Source organism: Cnephaeus nilssonii, assembly GCF_951640355.1.
Source record: "Cnephaeus nilssonii genome assembly, chromosome: 1".
NCBI classification, from domain to species: Eukaryota; Metazoa; Chordata; class Mammalia; order Chiroptera; family Vespertilionidae; genus Cnephaeus; species Cnephaeus nilssonii.
This window is the reverse complement of record NC_137072.1, coordinates 22,514,854-22,539,423: the sequence shown is the minus strand read 5'-3', so window position 1 is coordinate 22,539,423 and position 24,570 is coordinate 22,514,854. Positions and strand designations below refer to the sequence as shown.

Genomic DNA, 24,570 nt, shown 5'->3' with positions numbered 1-24,570 from the left:
TATCCTGAAGGTGATTATGTATTCAACCTTAACATCAGGTGTCACCTGAACAAATCCCATTCTGAGGCAATGCAAAGCCATCCTGTATCCCAGCACGTAAAGGAATGTGTGAATGAGACATTCTACTCATGCTCTCACCGTCAAGAAATTTGAAATTTCTACATTTGGTCCTATGTAATCTCCCAAATGCCACTTAAGGATAAATTAATTCTGCACCAACATAAAGAAGCTTATATCTGTGACATTTGCTCTATGGCACAAGGGCTCTAGGTATAATGTGTAAGATATGGTCCCAAAATGGTGGTGTAGAGGGGAAATCTTCCATTTCAAAGTCAGAAAAAAAGCTGGACTCAAGTCCTGCTCTGTTCTTCACTGATTGTGTGCATTTAAGCAATTGACTCATCCTCTCTGAGCTTGTTTCATCTGTGACGTGAGGATAATGACAACTATTTCTAGGGATTGGTGAGAACAACAAATGAACAGCAAATGGGAAAGACTGTGCCCAGCACAGAGTGAGCCCTTCATGAATGTTTGTTCCCACCCCCACTCAGGGGGTGTCACCTAAGTCCAAACAGGGTGCTCAGTGACACAGTGACCAACATGCTCATGCCCGAGTCCTGAATGGCTGAATGAGGACAAGCCCTACAGACTTCATGTGCGTTAATGGTGCAAGAAACCATTGACATTTTCTCCAAAATCCATATGTTGTTTCCATAAATGGGAACTGGGTTTCATATTACCTTGTCATCATTCCACTATGAAAATCTGTGTTTTCAAGAAGCAGTAGCCCTTGTGTTACCGGTCACTAGTCAGAGGCCTTCAAAGGTTTCCAAAATGCCCTATTTCTTAAGCTGGGTGGTAGGTATATGGGTGTACATCTTATTATTATTCTTTAAACTGTACATGAGTTCCTATATAGACTATTTATACATGTGATATATTTCATAATTTAAAAAAGGATACAGTGTTCATATTGTGAGACTCAAGTCAGGGATCCTGGGCACAGAAATCCCATGGGCATTTAGTAAGGATAACATATTCATGTTTTGTCCGCTTGACACATTTTTGAGCCATTAATGATATTTTAGAGGATTTACAGGTTAGTACTTAAGAGACTTTCAATGCACCTTGACAGTCTATTTCTGAATGACTCCAATTTCAACAATGCCAAAAAAGTGACTGAGAATCATGTGTCCAAAAAAAGGCAAACCAGATTAGAGAGCAGAAGATCTCAGCTCTGGCCCCAATTCTTTCACCAACAGCATGGTAGAGCTGCAAGCTAACGTCCACAGTATTCAGGAAACAGACTTAAGATCGGGTGGTACTTTGTCTAACACTCTCACAGAGGATAACTGCAGAATACAGGCTATTTTATGAAGACAGGCTAAAAGCTGCCAAACTGCTACTGCTCAGCCTACTCTCAGGACATTCCTTACCCCCAGTGTTTGGTATATTTATGGCAACAAGGTAAATGGCAACAAGCTAAAACATAATTTAATTAATTATTTATCTTTTCATTATATTATTGTAATATTCACAGTAACAATCAAAGGAGACCTTCAGAAGTAAACCCAGCACTGATCAGTTCAATGGCACTACAGTTGTGTCATGCTTTGCCATTTACAATCACAGTCACAGATATTTGTACTGAGAAATCATACACACACACGCACACACACACACACACACACGAGGTGTCAGGAGACAAATGGGTAATAATGTAGGGAGCAGATGGGAGAACTGTCTTGTAAACAGACTGAGCACATACTTCAGATATAAGTGCAGTAAGGAGCCCCCAAAAGGGAAAAGAGTTTTATGAGCTTACCCAGAAGCCAGCAACCAGGAAATCTAACAAACTGCTAATTATTTTCAGGTTATCTGTGTGTCTTATGCTCTAGAGTTTAGTGTCATTGCTGTTGATTTATTTATTTATTTCATTTAAGGGAAAGACTCATAATCTTTGTAGAATTTAGAACCTTCAAATGTTATCAACCAACCCTAGGAGCATAAATAGTAATAGAATAGAGGGGGAAGCAATGTAAATATTTTTAGCCATCAGTTCTGCCTCTTGCTAGTTATTTCACAACTTTTTGACCAATAACATAAAGCCTATCATCAGAATGCAATATGCTAATCAGTGCACTCTAAAAAACCCAGGGGTATGGTTTATTCCATTATATGAATGATATTAAATTAATTTTGTTAGTACAATGATTTTCCTCCTTAAATAAATAAAGTCAACAATGATCTGCCCTTCACAGCACATAGTAATTTAATATGTCAAATGCCTTATCTGGCAAAACATAAATGTTAAATAAAGTTATGAAAATGTTTACAATAAATGACCATGGGTGGACCAGAACAACTTTTGGAAAAATGGAGGAAAATAAATGGTTAACTGCCTGCACACTCACTCATGCTGGAGGACACAAAAAGGTTCACAGCAGTTGCTAAATTCATTTAGAGAAACTCACTTTATTTCTCCAACAGAGCTCTCACCAGCTAATCTGTATTACAACCTGCAGGAGTCTTAATACTCTCAGCAGGATCAAGATTTGGGCCACGCTGATTCGGCTATTTAATCTTGCAAGAGAACAATATTTGGCAGGAAAAGACCCCACAGCACGGAGGGGGCGTCCCAGAGGTTCGTTGTCAGCACAGACTGGGCCAAGATCGCCCAAGGTGGAAACCAAACAGCACTAAGCAATGTTTATCATTTCCTCTCGGTAGCTCTGCGCTCAGACTCTCTGTGCACTCTCCGTGTGTATGGGAAACCCACACATCACAGGTTCATGCGAGGCTCCTGTGGATGCGTGGATGTGTTTTAAGAGCAAAATGTTTTCTCAATATTTTGGACTGGGTTATAAACAAATTTTATTTTGGAAGTATCACTGCCGAGGTTGGGAAAAGAGATAAAGAAAAAAATGGCCTTAGTTTTACTTTCAAAACCCGTCAACTGCGAAAGCACTGGAAACCAAAAGAGAGAACATATGTCTGAATTCCTAAATACATGCAGAAATTTATATGGAATTTTTTTAACCATCCTGAAATTAATGTTTGATGATCGATACTCTTCTATAAATGAGCATTTTTTACAGTTTATACGTAATACTATGGTTTGATGAATTTAAATGATATTTTCTGGAAACCCATATTGACAGGCAGGGAATACATAAGGAGACAGGCAAACTTAAAAGTAAAATTGATAGCACCAATTTACAAAAGAACAGTGTGAACCACTACTCAAGAAAAGAATGATTCAGTTAAATTCTTCAACAACCATTTTCAAATACCTGTGGCAAGGGTTCAATTGCTTTCCTTCCCAACCCTCCCTCTGACAACCATTTCTCACTCTGTGCAGCAATGAGCTGCTCACCTGTTAGGAGATAAACTGCAAGCTCTGCGAGGTCAGAGGTCACATCTATTTTACTCCTCGTTCTATCCCACTCCACCCACCTCCAACCAAGTGTCCAGCACAATGTAAACACTGAAAAATGTCTGTTAAGCCCAGTAATTGTTTCCAAAAGTGGTTTCATTAAAGAATTTTTTTTTATTTATAGATACTGAAAATATGCACATTTGAAAATATGATACAACTCTTCCAACAATCTTGTCTCAATCTACACTTCAGTAATGTCTCCCTATGCACTCTAACAAGTAGCTGCCGGGTGTTCCTAACCTCATCATATTCCTTCCTTCCTTCCCTTGCTGAATTCAACACCATTCTCTCCCTCACAGACGCCCTTGCGCTGAGGCTCTTCTTCTCCGTGAAAGCCTCTCCCAGCCACTTCCTGTGTCCTAGCATTAGTCTAAACCCTATACAAAAAGTGCTCCCCATATTTTCTGCAATCCACAGGCCTGGTGTGACGTGATGTCCACAGCAAATGTTAAATGAACACCTCTGCACATGTAAAGTAACTGTGAAGGCCACTCTCACTTCGATTTTATTCTTTATAGTCAAAGCACTGTGTTCAGAAGAATTCAGACATAAACAAGAAACGTCACTTGCCCTCAGAGGCCTCCTAATAAATTACTCAACAAAAGTAAATATTTAAATCCATTTGGGAAAATCAATTCTCTCTACAAAAAAAGTAAGTTTCCAAAAGAACAGAATGATTTTAAAGGTTTTTTCCTCTTATTCTTTTTTCTAAATCTATACTCTTTTTCATAGTTTGCTAAACACAAGCACATTCTGACACTTGTGTAATTGTAAGAATGCAATAGTACAAAAGCTTAATTCAAACAAATTAAAGGTTGACTTTGTTACAAGTAATATAGCTACAAGAGGAAAAGTCCATCCGAAAGATGAGCAAACAAAAGAAAATGATCGTAACTTCTTGCTCTTATCCTTGGAACCAAGTCACGAGGTACTTCACAAAAACAACAGGTCCTTCAAGCAGAAATTTAGAGATATGCTTTTACAAGCAGCATTGCCTATAATTCTGTGCACAGGAACAAAAGGCATCAAAACAGGCTTAACATCAGTGAAAGAAAAGCTATAACAGAAAGTACAAGCAAAAACTAAAGAAAAACAATATTTATAACACAATTCTTCTGGGAAAATGAAATGCAAACTAGAAATCATATGGGCATATAATTTTTTAAAAAATTCTTGCTTCTAACTTGCAATCATGCAATCTTCTTTATTGGTATAAACTTGGTTTGGGTTACCAAAGGATTTTAGTCAAATCTCTGTATGTCTCCCTTGACTCATGACCTCCTAATAAGTTGAAATGACACTTGACTATTACACTTATTAACTAACACAACAGGTTTTAAACTTACTTCTAAATATTCACTGAAATTATAATTAGGTGGCATAATTATTAATGAAAGTCCCATTTGGAGACTGCACAAATATATATGTAAGATTTCTGGTTTTCCTTTAACATTCAGTATAGTATGCATGTACTCTCCATGGGGGTGTTCCAAGGGTTATAATAGAATCTGGTAGAAAAGTCTGATACTTTTTAAGTTTTAAATCTGTATAATGCACCAGAAATTTAGACTTTATTTTAAAAAGCTAGTCTTTAGACTTTCCCTGTGGCATATGAATATTTATTTTCTATTGTCACACCTCTTCCCTCCTTTTTCTTCACATCTGCCCAGGCCAAACTGCCAGCACAGGGCATGTGAGTAATCTACAAAGCTCAACTGAGACCTGAAAAACTCAAAAACATCATTGCTACTACTGTAAGTTATCTTCGTTTTTGCAAATGACTATGACTCAAAAACCACAAGTAAAAAAGAGGCTTGAGAGAGCCAATAAAGAATTGGAAATAGAACCTAAGAGGAATCTTGTTTTTTAGTTAAGATTGTTCAGTTTGAAAATAGGAAAAATTAAAAACTGATTTTATATAATGGGAAAAATTAAAAACTGATTGTATAAGTTTTCCTGGAATATAACAGGTAGTGGCATCCACCTCCCTAGTTACAAAATGTTACTTAATTATCTTCAAATCACCCTGTGATATATGCAGATCATTCCTCTTTTCGGCCTGTTGTGAACTGAATTGTGTGTCCCCCAGCCCAAATTCAAATTGTGAAGCCCTAACACCCATGTGACTGTATTTTGAGAAGGAGCCTTTAAGAAAGTCATTCAGGTTAAATGAGGTCACCAGGTGGGGCCCTGATCCTATTCAGTTAGTGCCCTTCCAAGAAGAGGAAGAGACACCAGAGACCTCTTTCTCTCATGCACAGGCACTGAGGGAAGGTCATGTCAGGACACAGTAAGAAAGTGGCCATCTGCAAGCCAGGAGGAGAGCCATCACCAGAAAGCACCATTCCTGACATGATCTGGGACTTCCAGCTTTTAAAACTTCGAGGAAATAAACTGCAGTGGTTTCAGCCACACAGCCAGGGGTATTTTGTTATGGCAGCCTGAGGAGACTAATGGGAGCCCTATTTTTCTCAGGTGCTTAGGCACCAAAAAGAATTCCCTGGCTCTGATATTTTAAAACAGGGGTAGCCCTTGCATTTATAACATAATGAAATTTTTAGATGCCACATCAGAAAGCAATTGGTCCTGCTTTACTGAGAGAAAGCTGCTATAATCTGTTGCTGAAACTATAGAAATATTTAAGTGCAAAATAGGTGTTTACCAAGCAGCACAAAACAAATGTAATTCAAAGCAATTTTAAAAACTCCCTCTCTTGCAAAGAGAAGTTTCAAGAGAAAGAATATGCAAAAGTAGTCAATATTTTTAATATCATTGCTTCATTCGCATACTCAACACAGATTTACTGAGTACCTGCTATGTGTAAAGAGTTATTCTAGGTCAGTGGTCGGCAAGCCGCGGCTCTCGAGCCACATCGACTCTTTGGCCCCTTGAGTGTGGCTTGGCGTTAGAACCACTTCTTCAAAATAGACTCGCCCAGGCCGAAAACCGACTTCTGCGCATGGGCCACGAAGTTTCAATCGCACTGTACATGCGCACCCGCACGCGGTATTTTGTGGAAGAGCCACACTCAAGGGGCCAAAGAGCCGCATGTGGCTCATGAGCCGCGGTTTGCCGACCACTGTTCTAGGTATTAGCAATTCTGTATTGAAGGGATTGATTAATTCCCTACAGTACTGTAGCTTTTATCCTAAGAAAAATTTTATTTGCCTAGAGGTGGATGGGAAGGCAGACTCTTCTGAAAAAGAAGAAAAAAAATTGAGGAAATACAAAAAAAAAAAAAAAAAAGACCCAACACATCCTTAACAAAATTCAGTCATTTACTGTACATAGATTTATTAGGTAACTACTTTATGCTAGAGAATGATGGAATGAAGGAAAGATCTGGAAGTTTTAAGGAAGAAAATCAATGTGATATTTACATAGATCTTAATAGATGTTTTATTAAAATAAATCTAGAAAGAGTAAAACTTGTAATAATTGCCATTATAAAATGAAATGCACACAATGAGAGAGGTATTCACTTCTCAAAGTATCAAAATGTGTGTGTTTATCTGGAGTTGTCCTGAGTAAGTCTCAGAACTGGCAACCTTGCTTGGGCTGAGTGAGAAGCAATGGGAAAAAAGATTTGTTGGCACAAAAAGTCAATTAATTTGTTTATTAGTTTTAGCTGTGTGTTAGGTCCTGGGTTACAGAGAAAGAGACACAGCCCTACTCTTCAGAGAGTTCAGTCTAGGACAGTGGTCGGCAAACCGCGGCTCGCGAGCCACATGCGGCTCTTTGGCCCCTTGAGTGTGGCTCTTCCACAAAATACCACGTGCGGGCACGCACGTACAGTGCGATTGAAACTTTGTGGCCCATGCGCAGAAGTCGGTTTTCGGCCTGGGCAAGTCTATTTTGTTCATTGACTGACTTATTTCACTTAACATAATGTTCTCCAATTCCTCCCAGGTTGCTGCAGATGATGAGAGTTCCTTCTTTTTTATGGCAAGTCTATTTTGAAGAAGTGGTTCTAACGCCGAGCCACACTCAAGGGACCAAAGAGCCGCATGTGGCTCGCGAGCCGCGGTTTGCCGACCACTGGTCTAGGAGGAAGAAAGCACCTAATGCAGCTGTAGAATCAGACTGCCAGGTTGGGGAGAGGAAGAGCAAGGCCAGGGAAGAGAAGGCAGCCTCTGAGCGGAGGAGGGATATGGAAAGTGTGCAGATGGCCTTCCAGGCAGAAGTTTGAAGTGGATAGGGCTCAAGTCCAAGACAGACACCCAGGCTGGAGACCTCAGCTGGCACTAAACAGGGACAGCCGCATACCCCTTGCTAAAGTTTTTGCATTCTATCCCAAAGGCAGTGGGGAGCCAATGACAGATTTTAAGGAAGAGAGTGACATGATTAGATGTGTGTTTTAGGAACCTTGCAAGAAACCACCAATAGAGGGAGAAGAGGCAGTACCGTGACAGGTGAGAACAGTCAAGAGATACAGCCCAAGCAAGGCATAGAGAGGGCCTAAAATTAAGGACATGACAAGAAAGGTAAGGTACAAAGTGCCATGGTATGCATTCTTGGATATACAGAAAATAAATTGAAAAAGAATGAATAATCTTCATCTTCATGAATTTAGAGAGGTAAAACACATATCATGTGAAATGCTAATTAAAGCCAAAATGTGGAATGTGATGTGTGAAATGAGTAGTACAGCTAATAGTGCTATCGTACAAAGCACTATCGTGATTCTGTGAGCTCTCTGTAGCTGGGGTCTGAGTGTGTGTCTAGGATCAAGGGGTGGGGATGTCATTCATGGATAGTGTGAAATTGATCCAAACAAGAGGAATGACTCATGCAAAAGCCTAAAACAAATTAGCTGGCCAGGCCTAAAACAAATGAAAGAATAGTGTTGAAGGACAGTGACAGATGAGGTGAAATAATTTAGAAGCAGATTATGGAGGGTCCTTAGAGTCAGAATTAAAGGGCTTAAAGAGATTAGATGTTATCCTCCTCAAAGTGGAGGTCCAAGGAAAAAATTTTAGTGGGTCATAATGAGGGTCTTAATGAAACAGATATTTTGGAAAATCATATGGTGAGAGTGTTTAAGATACAATGGAAGGAGCAGAAAGAGCCTGGAAGGAGATAAGGCCAATTAGGAGGCTCCTGCAAGAACTCAGGCAGGATAAGGGCCTAAACACTGTGGGACTGAAAAAAGGGGAGGGATGGGGAAAAGGGATTTCACAAAAGACGATCTTCAGAAATCATTTGCTGGATCCTTCATCTTTGTTTCCAAAAAGAATTCATACGTGTTAATTCTTTTATTATAGGGGCCCTTCCCAAGCCTCCCTTTCAGACAATGCCATTTTATAACCACAACTCTTGTACTTGCCATGCACAAGTAATTACTGGTCTGGGTTGTATTTGTTTCTTTAAGTGACTGTGGCTAAAAAATTGAGGATAAAAAGAAGAGATCAACCTTTGAAGTTCTGCCCTAGGTGGAAAAATAAAGCAAAACCAGGTGTTAGGGAAACCACAGATTTGGAAATGAGAAAGGACCACGAGGTAATTTTCCATACATTTTTCTCATGAAAGTATAAGCATTCCTTATAGAAATGCTTTCCCTGAGGAGAGGTTGTTCAGAGGCTCTAATTAGACTGGATATGTCAGTCTTTTGAAATGAATAAAGTATTCATACATGTGTTAGGTATTAGAAGGAAAATATATGTTATTGCCCTATCACTTTCTCTGACATAGTTAATCTTTGCGATAAAATAATGCTGCTGACCCACTATTACTCAAAAATGCATCAGAGTCACTGGTTGAGATAAGTTGGAGATAAAGTATGATCCACTAAAGTAACATGTAAATTTGCTCCATGAAAATAAAAGACACCAAGAGCTTAAATCAAAACCATTGACCTCATAATTAATCATCTATGTTAATCAATCCAGTTACGGTTTATAACAAAAATGCCATCCCATTCTTCTTTCAAATTTAGTGTACTACATTTTACTACTCAAAATTAGATTTCATATAAATTTTCATTATAAAACTTATGCTTCTTGTGTAAAGTAACAAAATTAACAAATATTTTTTTAAATTTTAATATTAAATGACTTTCTAACTTTTACCTTTCTCACCTTAAAAAAAAACACAACAGCATTGTCAATGTTTGCCAAATATTAAAACATAGAAAAGTCCTACATCAGTTGTGCAGGTTCATATAAGATCTAATTGCCTCATATACTCTAATTTTGCCACCAATTTACAATTAGCATGCATTTCTCATGCATGAGTTGACCCAATTACATAACAAAATTTGCCTTTGGGGATTTTCCTTGACTGCTTGTCTTCTGTCCACCATACAACTCAATTTCACACTGTCAGCAGCCTGAACATGGCCACAGTCAGTCTCTGTCAAAATGATTTATTTAAATTACAAACAGAGACCAGATCCCTAGATAGTCATACCTCCCTGCATGCTCACCCTTACACTCAACTCAACTTTGAATCAAATCTTTTAATAGTCCATAGACACTGCTATTTAATTATTAGGCCATGTTTACCTCCAATAATCTAATATTTTTAAGTTAACTCACAAAGTCTTAGGGAACTAAATCAACAGTATTCACGCGAGCTTATTAATGAGCATATAATTTATTTTGCATTCTAAGAAGTCAATGAAAAATTATGTAGCCACATCAAAAAACTAAAAATAATTACATTTTAATATCAAATTACAGAGACACTCTTTGTTCCATCATGCTTTTTTTTAAAAAAAAAAAAAAAAAACTTCAATCTTAGCTTTTCTTGTAAATTCAGTAAGTATTTCTTTTGAATGGGTATGCAAAATTGAAAATGGTAGCAAAACACGTATTTGGGAAACAGGAGAGATAACCAAAGTTACAGATGCTGTCAGGGTAAGGGGAGGACATAGAGCAGGTGAAGACAGTACCGTCTGTGCCATCAGTGATCTAGGGAAAGGGGTTCTAAAGATTCCCACTGAAGCCGGCACACATAGGCACACACACATGCACACAGATACACACAATTATTTCCTCTGTGAGTCGAGGACAAGAACAAATCTTGACAAATCACATAATGGTACAGTTACTATTTCAGTCAGTCTGTAAAATACAAGTTTTGTCATCTGGGGCTCTTTTCCTTCCCCTTCATAAAACATTTCTCTGCCACCTGAAACAAATTTAAAAATAAGCATCTAAATTCTATCTCCTGCACAAAGATTGTAAACGTCTCTCGGAGTTGAACTTCACCATTTCATTTCACAATTTATCCACAGACTGTCTCAGCTAATTGAAAGTGCAGCTTATATTAGTGTCTGAGCAGGCAGAATGAAACACATCAGTAACCTTCTCAAGGCTGGATGAGTCCCTCGGATGTTGGCCGTGATTCTGCTTTGCTCTCCTGCTGCTGGTTCCCTGAATGCACTACTTCTAAACATGAAAGTGTAATCACCTGAATTATAATTACCCACACACGCTAGAGCTACATGGACAACAGAAAAAAAGGGTTTTTAAAAATGTCCAGCACAGAAATTCCTCAATTCATGTTTGTTCATTGTCCTTTAAGAACCTTTTCCTAGAAATCAATCACTAAGTAAAAAAAAAAAAAAAAATTGTGGAGCTGTACTAGGATAATCCTGTCATTTGTGAATTTATGCCCTAAGATTGGGCTGAGAAGGCAGAGTGGGGAGATACTAAGGCATCTTCTGAAATTTCACATAAAAAAATTTTTTATTTGGAATTTAATTCTGTTTCTTTCCAATCATTCAGCACATTCTGTAATCCGGCCTCTTTTCTTATTCTTTCTGCAGCTTTACTGAGTAATATAGCAGAAGAATTTTAAATTGCAGCATTTAATAAATCTCCATGTTCAGTATGTTGTCATTATAGATCCCCAAAGAAGTAAGTCAAGGCTAAACCCACTCTCAGCCTTTCATTACACACAATTTCTAATGTATAGCTGTATTTTATCCCACACCTCACCAACATATGCAGACTGAGTGGGCGTTTCCAAATGATTTCAAATCCTGGACAAATGATTATGAAAGTGTGTGAAAAATTTTTCATGTAACTGACACAGACACAAGCAATCAAAAATGCCCATTCATCCATAACATATTACCCAAAACACCTAGGAGTGTCATTAAATCCCCTGTTTTATGTCTTTATACTTTCTTTAGTCCAAAGGGGATTAAAGGCAGCTTAGAAAGATCCAGACAGATTGAGGCGGGGGGTTGCGGGGGGAGAAGAAAAGAAAAAACTCATGGACACGGATAACAGTGTGGTGATTGCCAGGGGGAAGGAGGAGGGGGGGGTGAAAGAGGGAATAGGGGGGAATAAATGGTGATGGAAGGAGACTTGACTTGGAGTGGTGAACACACAATACAGTGTACAGATGATGTGTGGTGAAATTGTGCACCTGATATCTGTGTAATTTTGTTAACCAGTGTCACCCAATAAATTAAATAAAAGGGGGGGGGGATTCAGACAACATTCAAAGTTAAATAAAGTAAAAACAAGTTCAAAGTTAAATAAAGTAAAAACAAGTAAGAAAATGAAGCAAATGGAAAAATAAAGATTGTGAAGACCCTGGCTTAGTTAACCCACCTACGTCATTCTGTATTAAACTTGGAGCTCAAATCTCATATCCCTTATAATTTCCAGGATGAGCCTCCCAGCACCTCCAGCAGAAAGAGTCTGATGTCTGTCCAGTCTGGACATTTTCTCACCTTCTCCATCTCAAAACAGACACAGACCAGGCCACTGTCAAAAACAGCTGTCTGCATTTGGCCAATATATTTCAGTATTTGGGTTTATCTGAAAGTAATGTGGAAAATGGAACTGGCCAACACACCAGCTTTCAGATTAACCCATGTTTCTTACAAAAAAAAAGGTCTTGGGCTAATATGGAAAACCCCATGAGATCACGGAAAAAGTTCATAAAGTTGCAGCATTTCTAAATGAATAATAAATTCACTCAGAATACTTAACAGCTTCCCTTCTTCAAGAATAAATCTCTATCAGTAATATTATGAAATCTATATTTTCTACTACTATCCAAATATTCACATGCCTCACTCATCGTGCTACAAGTACTACTTGCAAGACTGCTATGGTTGCTAATATCAAGACAATTGCAAAAATATTAAGATATCTAAATTACAAGCTTTTAAAAACTAGCATTGTCTAAATTATAGGCTTAATCTAAATAGTATTTTTATATACTATTATGTACTGTATATGATATATACATTTATATACACATACCTGTGTGACAAGGGTTTTCGCATAATGAAGAGTGGGTCTGCAAACACCCTCTGGTATTGAATAAAATGCATATTCCTGCTAACGATAAAGGTTGGTGAAATGATCAGTTCTTTTCTTATTAAACACGAATATTGACTGAATTTGAATATAAATTAAAAGGCTTACCTTTCAATCCACTGCAGTCCTTATGTTAGCTGTCACCGTGGATATCTTAAGCAGAACTGTTTAGCTCTTTTTGAAATAAATTTCTGTGACAGTTGAAGAGTTATAGCTTTGTTTTGTGTAGCATTATTTTTAAATTTTTAATAAAAGTTCCCCAAAATAATGCACACAAAAAGGAGACACTACTGAATGTAACTGCCAGTGAAATATATCTTCAATTTGCATTTTTAGAAGTAAAATATCAGTTTTGATTTAAGGAAAGAATAAAGAGAAGAGGAAGACAGATGAGGGGAGTGATCTTCCGTATTCATGAGTGGGGTTTGTTGAGATCGAGTAGAAAAACTAAGGGACAGAAGTCATGAATCCTTAAAATTCACCCCTTTTTCTTCAAAGGAAAAAAAATCCTTCCTAAAATAAAATGTCCATTTAAAGAGCAAATAATGGGTAAACGTTAGGAAATATGAAAGAAAAAAAGTATTTACTCTGCCTCCTCTCACACTCTACATGTTTTTTAAACATTATTCTGTTTTTGAACTTTTGACAAATGAAATTCTTTCTCAAATTATATACTATTCTACCTGCAAATTGTCACTCTATATATAATGATGATGGCCATGTATCAATGAGTTTAAAACCATTTGCTAATTAAACATTTCCTGGCAATTAAGGCTATACATAACAACATTTATATACACAAAGTTTAGTGACTATACATGACACACAAGATAAACTTCTCAAGAAAAATGCATATTTGCACACTTTTATGTACACAGTTGTTGATTTCATTAATATTTCCTCTTGAATACCTAACATTGAACTAATTTTTTCTTAATAAAATACATTTTAACAAACTTAATATAATCCTTTGGAAGAATAATCACAGACATAAATTATAAAAAGTAAGAATAGCTGTTTGTCCACCTGTAATAAGTACTGAATTAACACTTTTTGGTACCTAATATGCTTTGAACTTGTCTCAATTTTCTTTAAAAAAAAAAAAAAAACATATTAGTGAGCAAGGCGCAGCTTTCAAATTCAAAGTAACTTCCTATATAAATGTTCATTTTTAAAATGAGGTGTAATACTTCATTTCTACAAATATCTAAATTAAAGTATGAAATCTTACATACACATAATTAGCAAATATGAGACTCCTCAAGATACTTGACTTTATATGTATATTTTTTGTATGCTTATCCACAGCAAAAAATAAATAAGTAAATAAATAAACTGTCAGGTTTTTTAACTTAGCTATGACAGTCCTATTTTGGAAGAATTCAAAAGCTGAAAACCATTCAAAATGGAATAAAATGTTAAATAATAATAACTTCTTTTAAGTTCAAGAAATATAGACACTGTTATTGAGGTGTAGGTGCTAGATACCTGCGATAAAATCTAAGAGAAGACATTTCACAGACGAGCTTGGCATATTATATGCGTACAATGAGTACTGCTTCCATACCAAAGCAACAAGAACACTTCCAAGTCACCCAATCTCACTCTCTCATCCAGAAACACAAGCCCGGGCTATGACATCACTGAACAGTCACCTACATTACTGATTTGCTCCTGAGTCCTCTTCAGCCTCTGCAGTTCCGGCGTGTCCGTGACGATGCTGAAGCCCCGTGCTTTGCTTTCTTCAAAATCCCTTTTGTACTTGACCTAACGGGATGGGGATGGGGATGGGGGGTGGGGGGGGGATAAAAGAAAGAAAAAGAAAAGTAAACAGAGGAACCACAAATCCCACTCAGGATAGGCCAGCGCCAAAAAAGCTGCTAAAATTGGAAGCAATTACTCCAGACACAGCTCTCTCAGCAAGCGGCACAGTGAGAGGCAGGGGCCTAGCCAGACTGTCTGGTTTATAGCCCAGCCACTCTACTGACGTGTGATCTTAGGCAAGTTACTTAACCACTCTGTGCCTCAGAGGTCTCATCCATAAAATGGCAACAACAATATTTAAGTAACGCTATTTCATAGGTCCTAAGGATAGGATCAAATCTAATCCAGTAGTCCTACCTAGCCAATAGCAAGCAAGCAAGTGCTCTGTAGTAGTTATTATTATTATCACCATTAATAGTTGTACTACTGCTGAAGAAAAACATGGAACAAGAAAGCTTAATCTTCGGCGCCTGTGCCCGCCTTGTCGGTGACAAATCACCATTTTGAGCCCGGATTGCACTATGGATGAGAAAGACATACAAAATCAGCAGCAGCTCGCCCTGTCCTTAGAAAGTTTTCATTCTATTTCATAAGGCAGTTTTCATTTCATTTCATGTGGTATGATTACACACTGCTGTATTGCTAAATGTCAAGTATGTAAATGCTTATGGAAGTATTTATACCATAGGCCACACCTAGAGATTAAAAGGCTCGGAGCACATGCCCTTAGCATACTGTGTGCTGAGGTATCTAAGTTTTGGTTTTTTTTCGGTGTTTAAATACACTTTGTTTCTAATTATAACCCAGTGAAGCTGAATTTTGCCGTTTCCTTAAGGGAATGGAATAACTAATGCTTAATCTTACTTGAGCCCTATCTCCTATTATTAGCATAATGATGATAACTGTCATGCCAGTTAAATATTCTGTTTGTCAGTGACTGAGATGGTTATATCACTCTGACTGTTCCTATTTCTTTAGAAGTCTAAATATTAAGAAATATTAAAACAGTTTTGATAACCCACTTTACATTCATAATCATCAGTTTCAAATTAAAACGTATTTTAATAATTAACATTTAAGGTAGCTAATAAAAATATGATTCGGTAAGTGTAACTTTAAATATAAATTTTACAAGTTTCCTTAGTTCAGCATGGAATGACTGTTTTTGTTGAGTGTTGTCTGTATTTAAATATTCCGTTCTCTCAGGCATTATTGTTCTTGAAACCACTGGAAGATTTCCTTTTACCAGAAAAGCTTGATAGAAAAAAAAAATCCCAGATGACAACAAATAGAAAGATATAGATAGTCTCATTACCTTAAGCTTTAAAATATCTAATTTCCTCTACATATTTTTATTTAAATTTACAAAAGTACTAAAACCCTTACTTTATTTCCCTAAATAAAAGGCCTTTATCACCCTTTTTTTCTTCCACAGAAAATGTTCAATGGCCCTACCTGATTTGGCTCAGTGGAGAGAGTGTCAGCCTGCAGACTGAAGGGTCCCGGGTTTGATTCTGGTCAAGGGCACATGTCATATTTCGGGCTCGATCCCCAGTAGGGGACATGCAGGAGACAGCCGATCAATGGTTCTCTCTCGTCATTGATGTTTCTATCTCTCTCTCCCTCTTCCTTCCTCTCATTAAAAGTATATATATATATATTTTTTAAAAAGAAAATGCTAAATGAAATTAACATTCAAACCCTCAATCTCTTAGCATGTGTGAAGTTACACACACCAGTACATTCTTGGTGTTTTATGCACAACTAAGCAGGGAGGCCATTTAGCTTTGCTTGAAGTTGGCACTAGGGCACAGAACAGTAAAATAGTAAAAGGAAGAATGATCAGGAGGTTATGATAGCAACAGGCATGAAGAATTAAGAAGAAAAACTATAAGCCAAGTTCTTACATCATTAACACCAGTTTCAGAGACAGCACAAGCACGTATTTCTGTGATTAGTTTGAGGGGTTTTTTAATAGTAATTTTCAAAGAAAGAACTGAAAAGAAAAACCATTAAATCCTAGAATCATAATTTTTAAATTAATTACCATTTAACAGCCCTTTCCACATTCACAAGACACATAAGAATCATGATTTGGGCTTGCCTCAAATATACTGAAGAGGATACAATCATTTTCTTAAATGGTTTGCAGAATTTTAGAAGATGTGTAATTCTTTTAACGGTGAGATCCGCAACCAAACCTATATAGTCTCAGCACCAACTCAAGCACCAGCCCACCCAGTCGATCTTTACTGCCTTCGAGGCATTAGTCAGTGCCTCTCTTTTCTACACTCCCACCCACTTAAAGCCTAGCTCTCTACTAGGTCTAGAACACATGGAACTTGGTGACAAGGTCTAAATCTTACTCATCACTGTGATCCCAGAACCTAGCATAACACCAGGCCCATGGGAGTTAATTAACAAATTATTAAAAAAGAGGAAGTGACGGAGAAGGGAAGAAAGAAGAGGGGTGGAAACAGAGGGACAAAGTCTGACCCAGTTCCAGATGTAAGAGAGGAACCTCATATTCAGGGACTGAAAAATGGATCCATTTGGCTGCAGCATCTGGTGAAGGGGAAAGACCCAGGAAATTAGCTAAGAAACACAGATCTACACCATATTTGGAAAGAAACTGCTGGCCGTAGGTCCCATCTTAGTCCATTCAGGCAGCTATAATAAAAATGCCATAGACTGGTGGCTTACAAACAACAGAAATTTCTCTCTCATAATTCTGGAGGCTGGAAAGTCCAAGACCAAGGCACTGACAGATTGGTATCTGGTAAAAGCCTGCTTCTGGTTCAAAGACCACTGCAACTTCAATTGGTGGAAGGCGTGAGGGAGCTCTGTGGGGTCTCTTTTAGAAGGGCACTAATCCCATTCCTGAGGTCTCCACCTTCATGACATAATTACCTCCCAAAGGCCCCCCACCTCCTAATACCATCACACTGGGGATTAGGTCTCAACATAAGAACTGGGTGGGGAGCAGGGGAACATTCAGTCCATAGCAAGTGCTTTTATATATAAGCATCCAACATTAACTCAAAGTATTCATTGAGCCTCTTATAAATTTCTCTTAGAAACTCCTCTTTCCTCAGTAAAAATGCCTTTTCTTCCCTTATGCTTCAGGACTGGATACAAAATTATCATCTCGTCTCTTGCTTACTCTGCTGTTAAAAAGTACCTCATGATGATCCCACAAATAACAATGGCAGTATTCTCAGAATGCCATTCTCTGGAATATCCTCCTCAAATGTTCATTTATTCAATCCTTTGAGCACCTACTATGTGCCAACTACTATTCCAGGTGTGGGAACAATACAGCAAAAAAAGGGTCAATGATCCCACACCTCTGGAAGCTTACATTATCCTGGGAAATAGAAGACACAAGGTCTATATAAGTTGAATAAATGGTATGTTAGTGGTGAGTCTAAGAGAAAATGAAGCTAGAAAGGAAGTGAGAAAGGTCAGGAATACTGCCTTTTTATTGAATTTATTGAATTGAAGGTGGTTAATAACATTATACAGGTTTCAGGTATATGATTCTACAACACATCATCTGTATATCGCATTGTGTGTTCATCACCCCAAGTCAAGTCTCCTTCCATCCCCATCTACCTCCCTTTACCTTCTCTACTTCCCCCACCTCCCTTTCCCTCTGGCAATCACCATACTGTTGTCTGTGTCCATGATATTTTTTTTTTTTTTTTTTTGCTTAATCACTTCACCCTTCTCACACAGTCCCCAGCCCCCTCCCCTCTAGGATGGCCAGGTGAGCTGCATACTCTAGTCAGAATAGGTCAGGAAGAACACAAGAGAAGGGAGAGCAGAATCAAGTTGCCACTGTGAGTTCAGAAAGAGAATGTACTCTACATGAAAAGTAATGCAGTCTTAGTTTCTTATGGGCTTATCCCTTCAAAAATGAATAAAGGCACATTGAAATGCATTCTTAAAGTCAAATGTAAGAAATATATACAACAGGCCATAAGATTTGCCATATTTTTCTTCAGAAGTACCATAAAAATGTATTTCAAACACTGAGTGCTACCTAGTATTGACATAATCCATATGTATGTATCTGCATATGTACACACACACACACATAAATATTTCTCTTCCTGTACTATAGATTAGAACCCTAAATCAAGAGTCAAAAGGCCTGAATTTAAACCCTAATTTTGTTCTGTGGTCTTGATTTGTTCAATTTCTCTAACACTCTTGATCCCCAGCTATAAAATGGAAAAAGAAAAGCAATATGCTACACAATGTTCGGAGGGTTAACATAAATGACATGTGAAAAAGTCAAGCAAGGACATGCCCTTAGTAGGTCATTAGCAAGTATTAGTTTCCTCCTTCTTACTAAACAAATGACGTGTGTTACTTAAATATGACCATTTCTACCAAAGTGTGTGTGTTCAGTGATATTTTGTGTTTGGAGTCATCAGCAAGTAACACTCAGAAGTTCATACTAGAAACCAGGGTGGTGCTAGCCCAGCATAAGAAAAAGGCTCACAGTGACAAAATAGTGAGCAGAGCTGCAAACTGAATTATTTTCTAATTCTGAGATATGAGTTCTCTCCCCCAAATACTGCAAGTACCATCAATGTTACTATTATAACAATATAAATAAATGTGGAAAATTAAAACCACCAAAGAAACAGGCCATTCTTAGGCAGAAAGCCATTTGTTGTTAAAGAAGTCAATGGAACCAGAGACTGGTAAATTGATGAACAATAAATTGAAAGGAGATTAAATAAGAGTCAGCAATGAGGTCAAAGATGGACACACCCTACAGCTCGGCAGCTCCAGCCCCAACTATGCTCCTCTCCAAAGAAACTCTTGACCATGAGCATATGGAGACATAGACCAATATGTCCATAATAACACAATTGTATTATTTAAAAAAAAGTGGAAACAACTTAGACATCCATCACAGGACAATGAACAAATTAATATATCTTCATGCAATGCAATACTATCCAGGAATAAAAATAAATGAACTCCAGCTGCATGGCTCACATGGATGAATGTCAGAAACGTTTTGTTGAAGGGGGGAAAGCAAGGCATACACACATACGTGGTAAATAAATGGGGGGAAAGGGACTTGATATGCATGACATCAGAGGAATAATGAGAGCTGCTCATGGCAGGGGGGCCTCACTGTTCCTGGTGATGTTCAAGTTCTTACGTTGGAAAGTAGATGCACACGCGATCCTTTTATTATCGCCCTGTAAAACTTCCATGTACACTCCACATATTATTTTGTACTGACCAAATGTTTTACAATCATTTTCAAAGAAAGCATGGGCAGAGTTTTAAAACCCCAGATGGGGAAGCTAAGTACCCAGAGGTTAAACCAAAGTCATGAGCAGGAGAATAGAAAGAGAAGATGAGAACCAGAAATCAATTGATATTTTCCGTCAGCTAAAGACAAGAGTTGGGTTTTTGTAAATGGCGAGTGAGCCAGTGGATATCCCTATGCAGAAAGTTAGATTAGTCACTGTTAAGGTTTCTTCATTTCAATGAAGCCATTTAACTGCTAGTATATTGGCAAACACTGAATTGAGGCAAAAAGGCAGGAAAAATAGGACTTGAGAGAGGGTGAAAGGGTGTTGCAAAAGATTCCATGCATGGAATAGTGAGCAACAGTAGCAGTGGGAGGGGATCCTTGGCCAATCATGATAGACCAGATGGCTAAGAAGAATCTAGGGCCAGAGGGTCAACAAAAGGAGAATATCATTTAGCCTTAAAGCAGCTTACCTTGTCAGGATATGTTTAATGGAAACCTAAAGTCCACAGACATATTTATTACTGGTTCATGTTATTTTCCCCTTTATTTCAGACAAAGTCTCCACCTGATACCATGAAATCAATACCAATTTTATTATCTTTCATGGCATGATGGATACTTTATATTTTGTCAAGGGTAGATTATGAGGTTGGTATCATTTTTAAACTACATGCAAAATTCTTAGTTTGATCTGCAAAATTCAGCGCTCAATTGTGTACTCTCTTACATAGTTCCGTAGATTTTAAAGTACTGGAGAACGTGGACCTTATGCTTCTTTCTATCTCACCGCATTTTGCTTGGTGCTAAGCATGTATTAAAAGCTTCATAACTATTTCATGATTGATTTCTATCTAGTTTTGTATTTTTAATGTCTAAAAGGCAGAAAACTGGCTAATCTTATCATGCTACATGGAAATTAAACAACTACAAAGGAAAATCTGATTAAGGGCTTTTTTAAGGTGAAGTTAATTTTAACAAACGTTAAGTCAAATGAGCTCAAAAAGCAAATTTGCTTTTTTTATCAATTAATGTGATAATTTGTAAATGTATGGTTAATTAAATAAAATTAAATTCTTAATTACCTTTTCAAACATAATTAAAAAGCATTAAAACTAATTTTCATAGATTTCTAAGTCTTAAATTAGCCTCTCACTGCATTTGCAGGGGTATTTACTGATATTTTCAGATTTGTCCATTCTATGCATATTCACAACCCAACTTTATCACAGTTGGAATCCCTTTACTTTAACTGAACGGTTTTCAGTTAAAGACAGTGAAGTCTCAATTTCATTTGAAATAAATATTCTGAATGCATAATAAGGCATATCTTAATTAATTTCTCAATAAGATAATTAAAAATCACCCCTAAGACACTTACAAGTAGCTTATGAGTTAACAGCTCAAGCTCAGAATTTGACAAGCATGTCCTGGGCTCTGGTTCCATCTCTTATTACCTGTGTGACCTTAGGCAAGTTACTTAATCTCTCTGAGCCTCATTTTGCTCAAGCACAAAATGAGCATAATTGTAGTACCATATTGACAGCATTTTTGTGAGAATTAAATGAGACAACAATAATGCCTGACATCTATTAAGTGTCTACTACATCCCAGGAGCTGTACTGAGAACATCTAGAGAATACATCCTACCACATGGGCCAGCCCTGTGCCTCCTGCATTCAGGAGCTCCTCCAGCATTCTGTGGACAAAAATAGAATATAAATTTTAAAATTAAGTGAAAACTAAAATATGTTTTACCTATATTATCTTCAGAGAAATCCTCTCTCATATACATTTTAATGCCCATTTTATCAACGAAGGAAAGGAGTTTGAGGAGGATACAGAGCTAATAGGGGACAGAAGTCTCTCTCTGGCATCTCCCTAGACATTATCTTTCATTTCGTCTGACGATGAAAAATGCATAAATAAAAATATTAAACTGAACACAGATAAGATAAAAGTAATGTCCTATAAACAGAGAGGAAATGGAACCAACTGAATATTTCTAAGTAGAGCATCCCAGAAGATCTACATAACTTCAAATTGTAACTAATTCATTAACTGTAATGGTTTCTGTGATGTCACAAAAGGTACAAAAATTATCACCCAAAGAAAAGCTTAACACAGTCCACATGTTTCATTCAAAATGTATTCCTGGGTATTTCTTTTGAACAAAGTGATTATTTAAAGTTTTGATTAATAAGGATCAGGCCAGAAAGAAGAATGCCATTGCCAAAACTGTAGTATTGGTGAAAATTGATTAAAAGCAAAAAAATCTTGCCTGTGTTAATAAAGAAAATTAGAGCCTAAAATATATACACATACTGTATATTTTCACCAAGAATTTCACAATAGAAAAATGTAACTAATCCACCAAATTCTGCTTATAAGTTATAAATTACTCTGGGGAAAAAATTAAGTATTTGGTGATGGTGATAATCTTTTTCAGGAAACTAAAGTATCATCCAAGTAACTACCAGGTACTGCAGAGGCAAAAACAATTAGTATTCTAATACCCGATATAGTCCTGGAGAGTAATGGATTCACAGACCCTGAGTATTGCTGCTCTATTGTTGCCATGTTAATTTTTAAATAACATTTAATAATTCAGATGATTTATTAATTTTTATTTCTGGACACGTGTTCTCTCAGCTATTAATCCCTTAGAGAAAGCCAGCCTCATCCCATTACATGATTATAATTTTAAAATATAAATAGCCTAATTCACACACAGAGTGGAATATGTTGAAATTATTTTGAACCAGAAAATACCATGCAAGGTTAAATTAAGGAGAATATAATAAATTATAACAGGGAACATTCCTGTGTGCATAGTCTGAATTATAAAGTATTAAGAAATGCATAATGTCCAGTGAAGAAAATAAAAAAAGAATTAGGGAGTTAGTAATTCAGGAAAGAAAGCTACATCCAAACTTTGATATAGAAAAGAAATAAGGGTAAAATCAAACTCAAGCAAATGTAAACAAACAGAGCTGAACTAACACGAAACAGTCATGAAAGCGAAAATAACCCGCCCTTCATCTCAGAGTCACAGTTGATGAAGGTGACAGATGATCCCTCCCTTCTTCCACATACCTGCTCCCGAACAGATTGATAATGTCACTTAAAATTGGTCCTAACAACCCTTCTACACTTCAATGGCATTATCCATCAGGCAACACTGACTGTTTTTCTATAAGAAAATGCTCCTTCCACTTCTACCAAACTGATAAAGGAAAAAATGCAACAGAAAAAATGCAAAAGAATAATAAATCTAAATGCAGTACACACAAATGACACTGAGATTAGCTTCCATGATAGACAGCTTTCACCACACAGAAAATCCCATGGATCTCAGCAAGGCTTTTAATACAAAATTTTTCAAGATTAAGTCCTTAATACAAAATTTTACTTAAAATATAAAATCCTAGAAATGTCAACAGGTTATTAACATATCTATGTTACAAGCAGAAACCTAGGTCTTACGCAGGGAAGAAACTATTAGAAATAAATATATTGGAAGTGTTGAAGAATGAAGTGGAAAATAATGGATTCTCAGAGTTTCAACATTGATTACTAGTGTGAGTTTTGAGAAATGCTGGCTTGCTGCCTCCCTGCTATGTAATAGCAGCTATGGTTTATTAAAGAACTACAAGGTATCAGACGTTACACTAGACATTTGACAGACTAACTTGTTTCATCTTCAAAACCACTCCATAAAAGATATATCAATTTTACCATTTTTTACATATGAAAAATTTAGTTTCTCAATAGAAAACCTATTGTTTGGCCCACCCGAAACCTCCTTCCTCCTAGTAATAGTCCCATGCCTCACTCCCTCCATTATGGTTGGCCCAAGAGGCACCATCTTTCAAAAAAACCCACTTCCTTAACCACCACTGATTGGCCCAAAGGCAGTCAGTCATCTGACCTAAGCTAGACCAAGTCAAGATGTTTGGGGGATTTGGGAGTGAGGACCCAAAATATAGAGTGAGTCTCTCCCTCTGGTAACTAAAACTCTATGATTTAAAACTTGAGAACTATCAACAGCCAGGTTTGCCACCCCCAGAATACAGCAGGCAGATGCACCTCACCTGCCAAAAATAGAGTCCTGGTCTGGTGGCATTTAAGTCCTGATTCCCACTGTTCCTAAAGCCCAAACAAGCACATTCCTGCCCTTGGATTTTTGTACCCTAATCCCCTCAAAATATTCTCATCTTGTTCAAGTTCATGAGGATTGGGCTCTTTTTCCCTTGCAGCCAAAACTCCTAATTAATTCACTAACTGCAGGTTCACGGGGAAGACATAAGCCTAGCATCACTTTCTGGTGAGCAGCAGAGTCAGGATTCAAACCCACATCCGTGCTGAAAGATTTTGTTCCCTTCTGCCCTGTCAGGCTATAAGATGGTAATTTAAACACCTTGTAGACTTCGAAGACCTTCACTTAGAATGAAACGTAATTTTAACAAAAACATACGATTATATCTTTTAAAAGACTAGAATTTAAACAATAGTGTGCACAATATCTGAAGTAATGTTTAAATTGTCTTACATGTTACAGACACTGGCCAGTATCGGACCTTGAATGGTTACACACACTACCAATTGGATGCTCGGTGAGTATTCATCAATGAGTGAGTAAAATCCTAGGGTAAGTACTTCCAATTGAAGCTTTAAAATGATTGCCATCCTCAAGCACCAACTGAGAAAAGTCTATAGATTATTCAGTATTTTCACTTTTAAATTGACTCTGATTTCCAACATGAAAAATTAGATACCAAATAATCTAAGAAAATCCC

General features: G+C 37.2%; 1 protein-coding gene across 2 annotated transcripts in view; it reads right to left on the bottom strand.

Annotated features, from left to right (window-relative positions):
- The window catches only part of NEBL (nebulette), a 377,133-nt gene that overhangs the window by 158,385 nt on the left and 194,178 nt on the right, over positions 1-24,570 (bottom strand). For both annotated transcript variants that reach the window (XM_079770710.1, XM_079770706.1), the window contains exon 4: positions 14,383-14,490. In XM_079770710.1, coding sequence (XP_079626836.1) covers positions 14,383-14,490 — 108 coding nt within the window. The remainder of the gene's footprint in view (positions 1-14,382; positions 14,491-24,570) is intronic.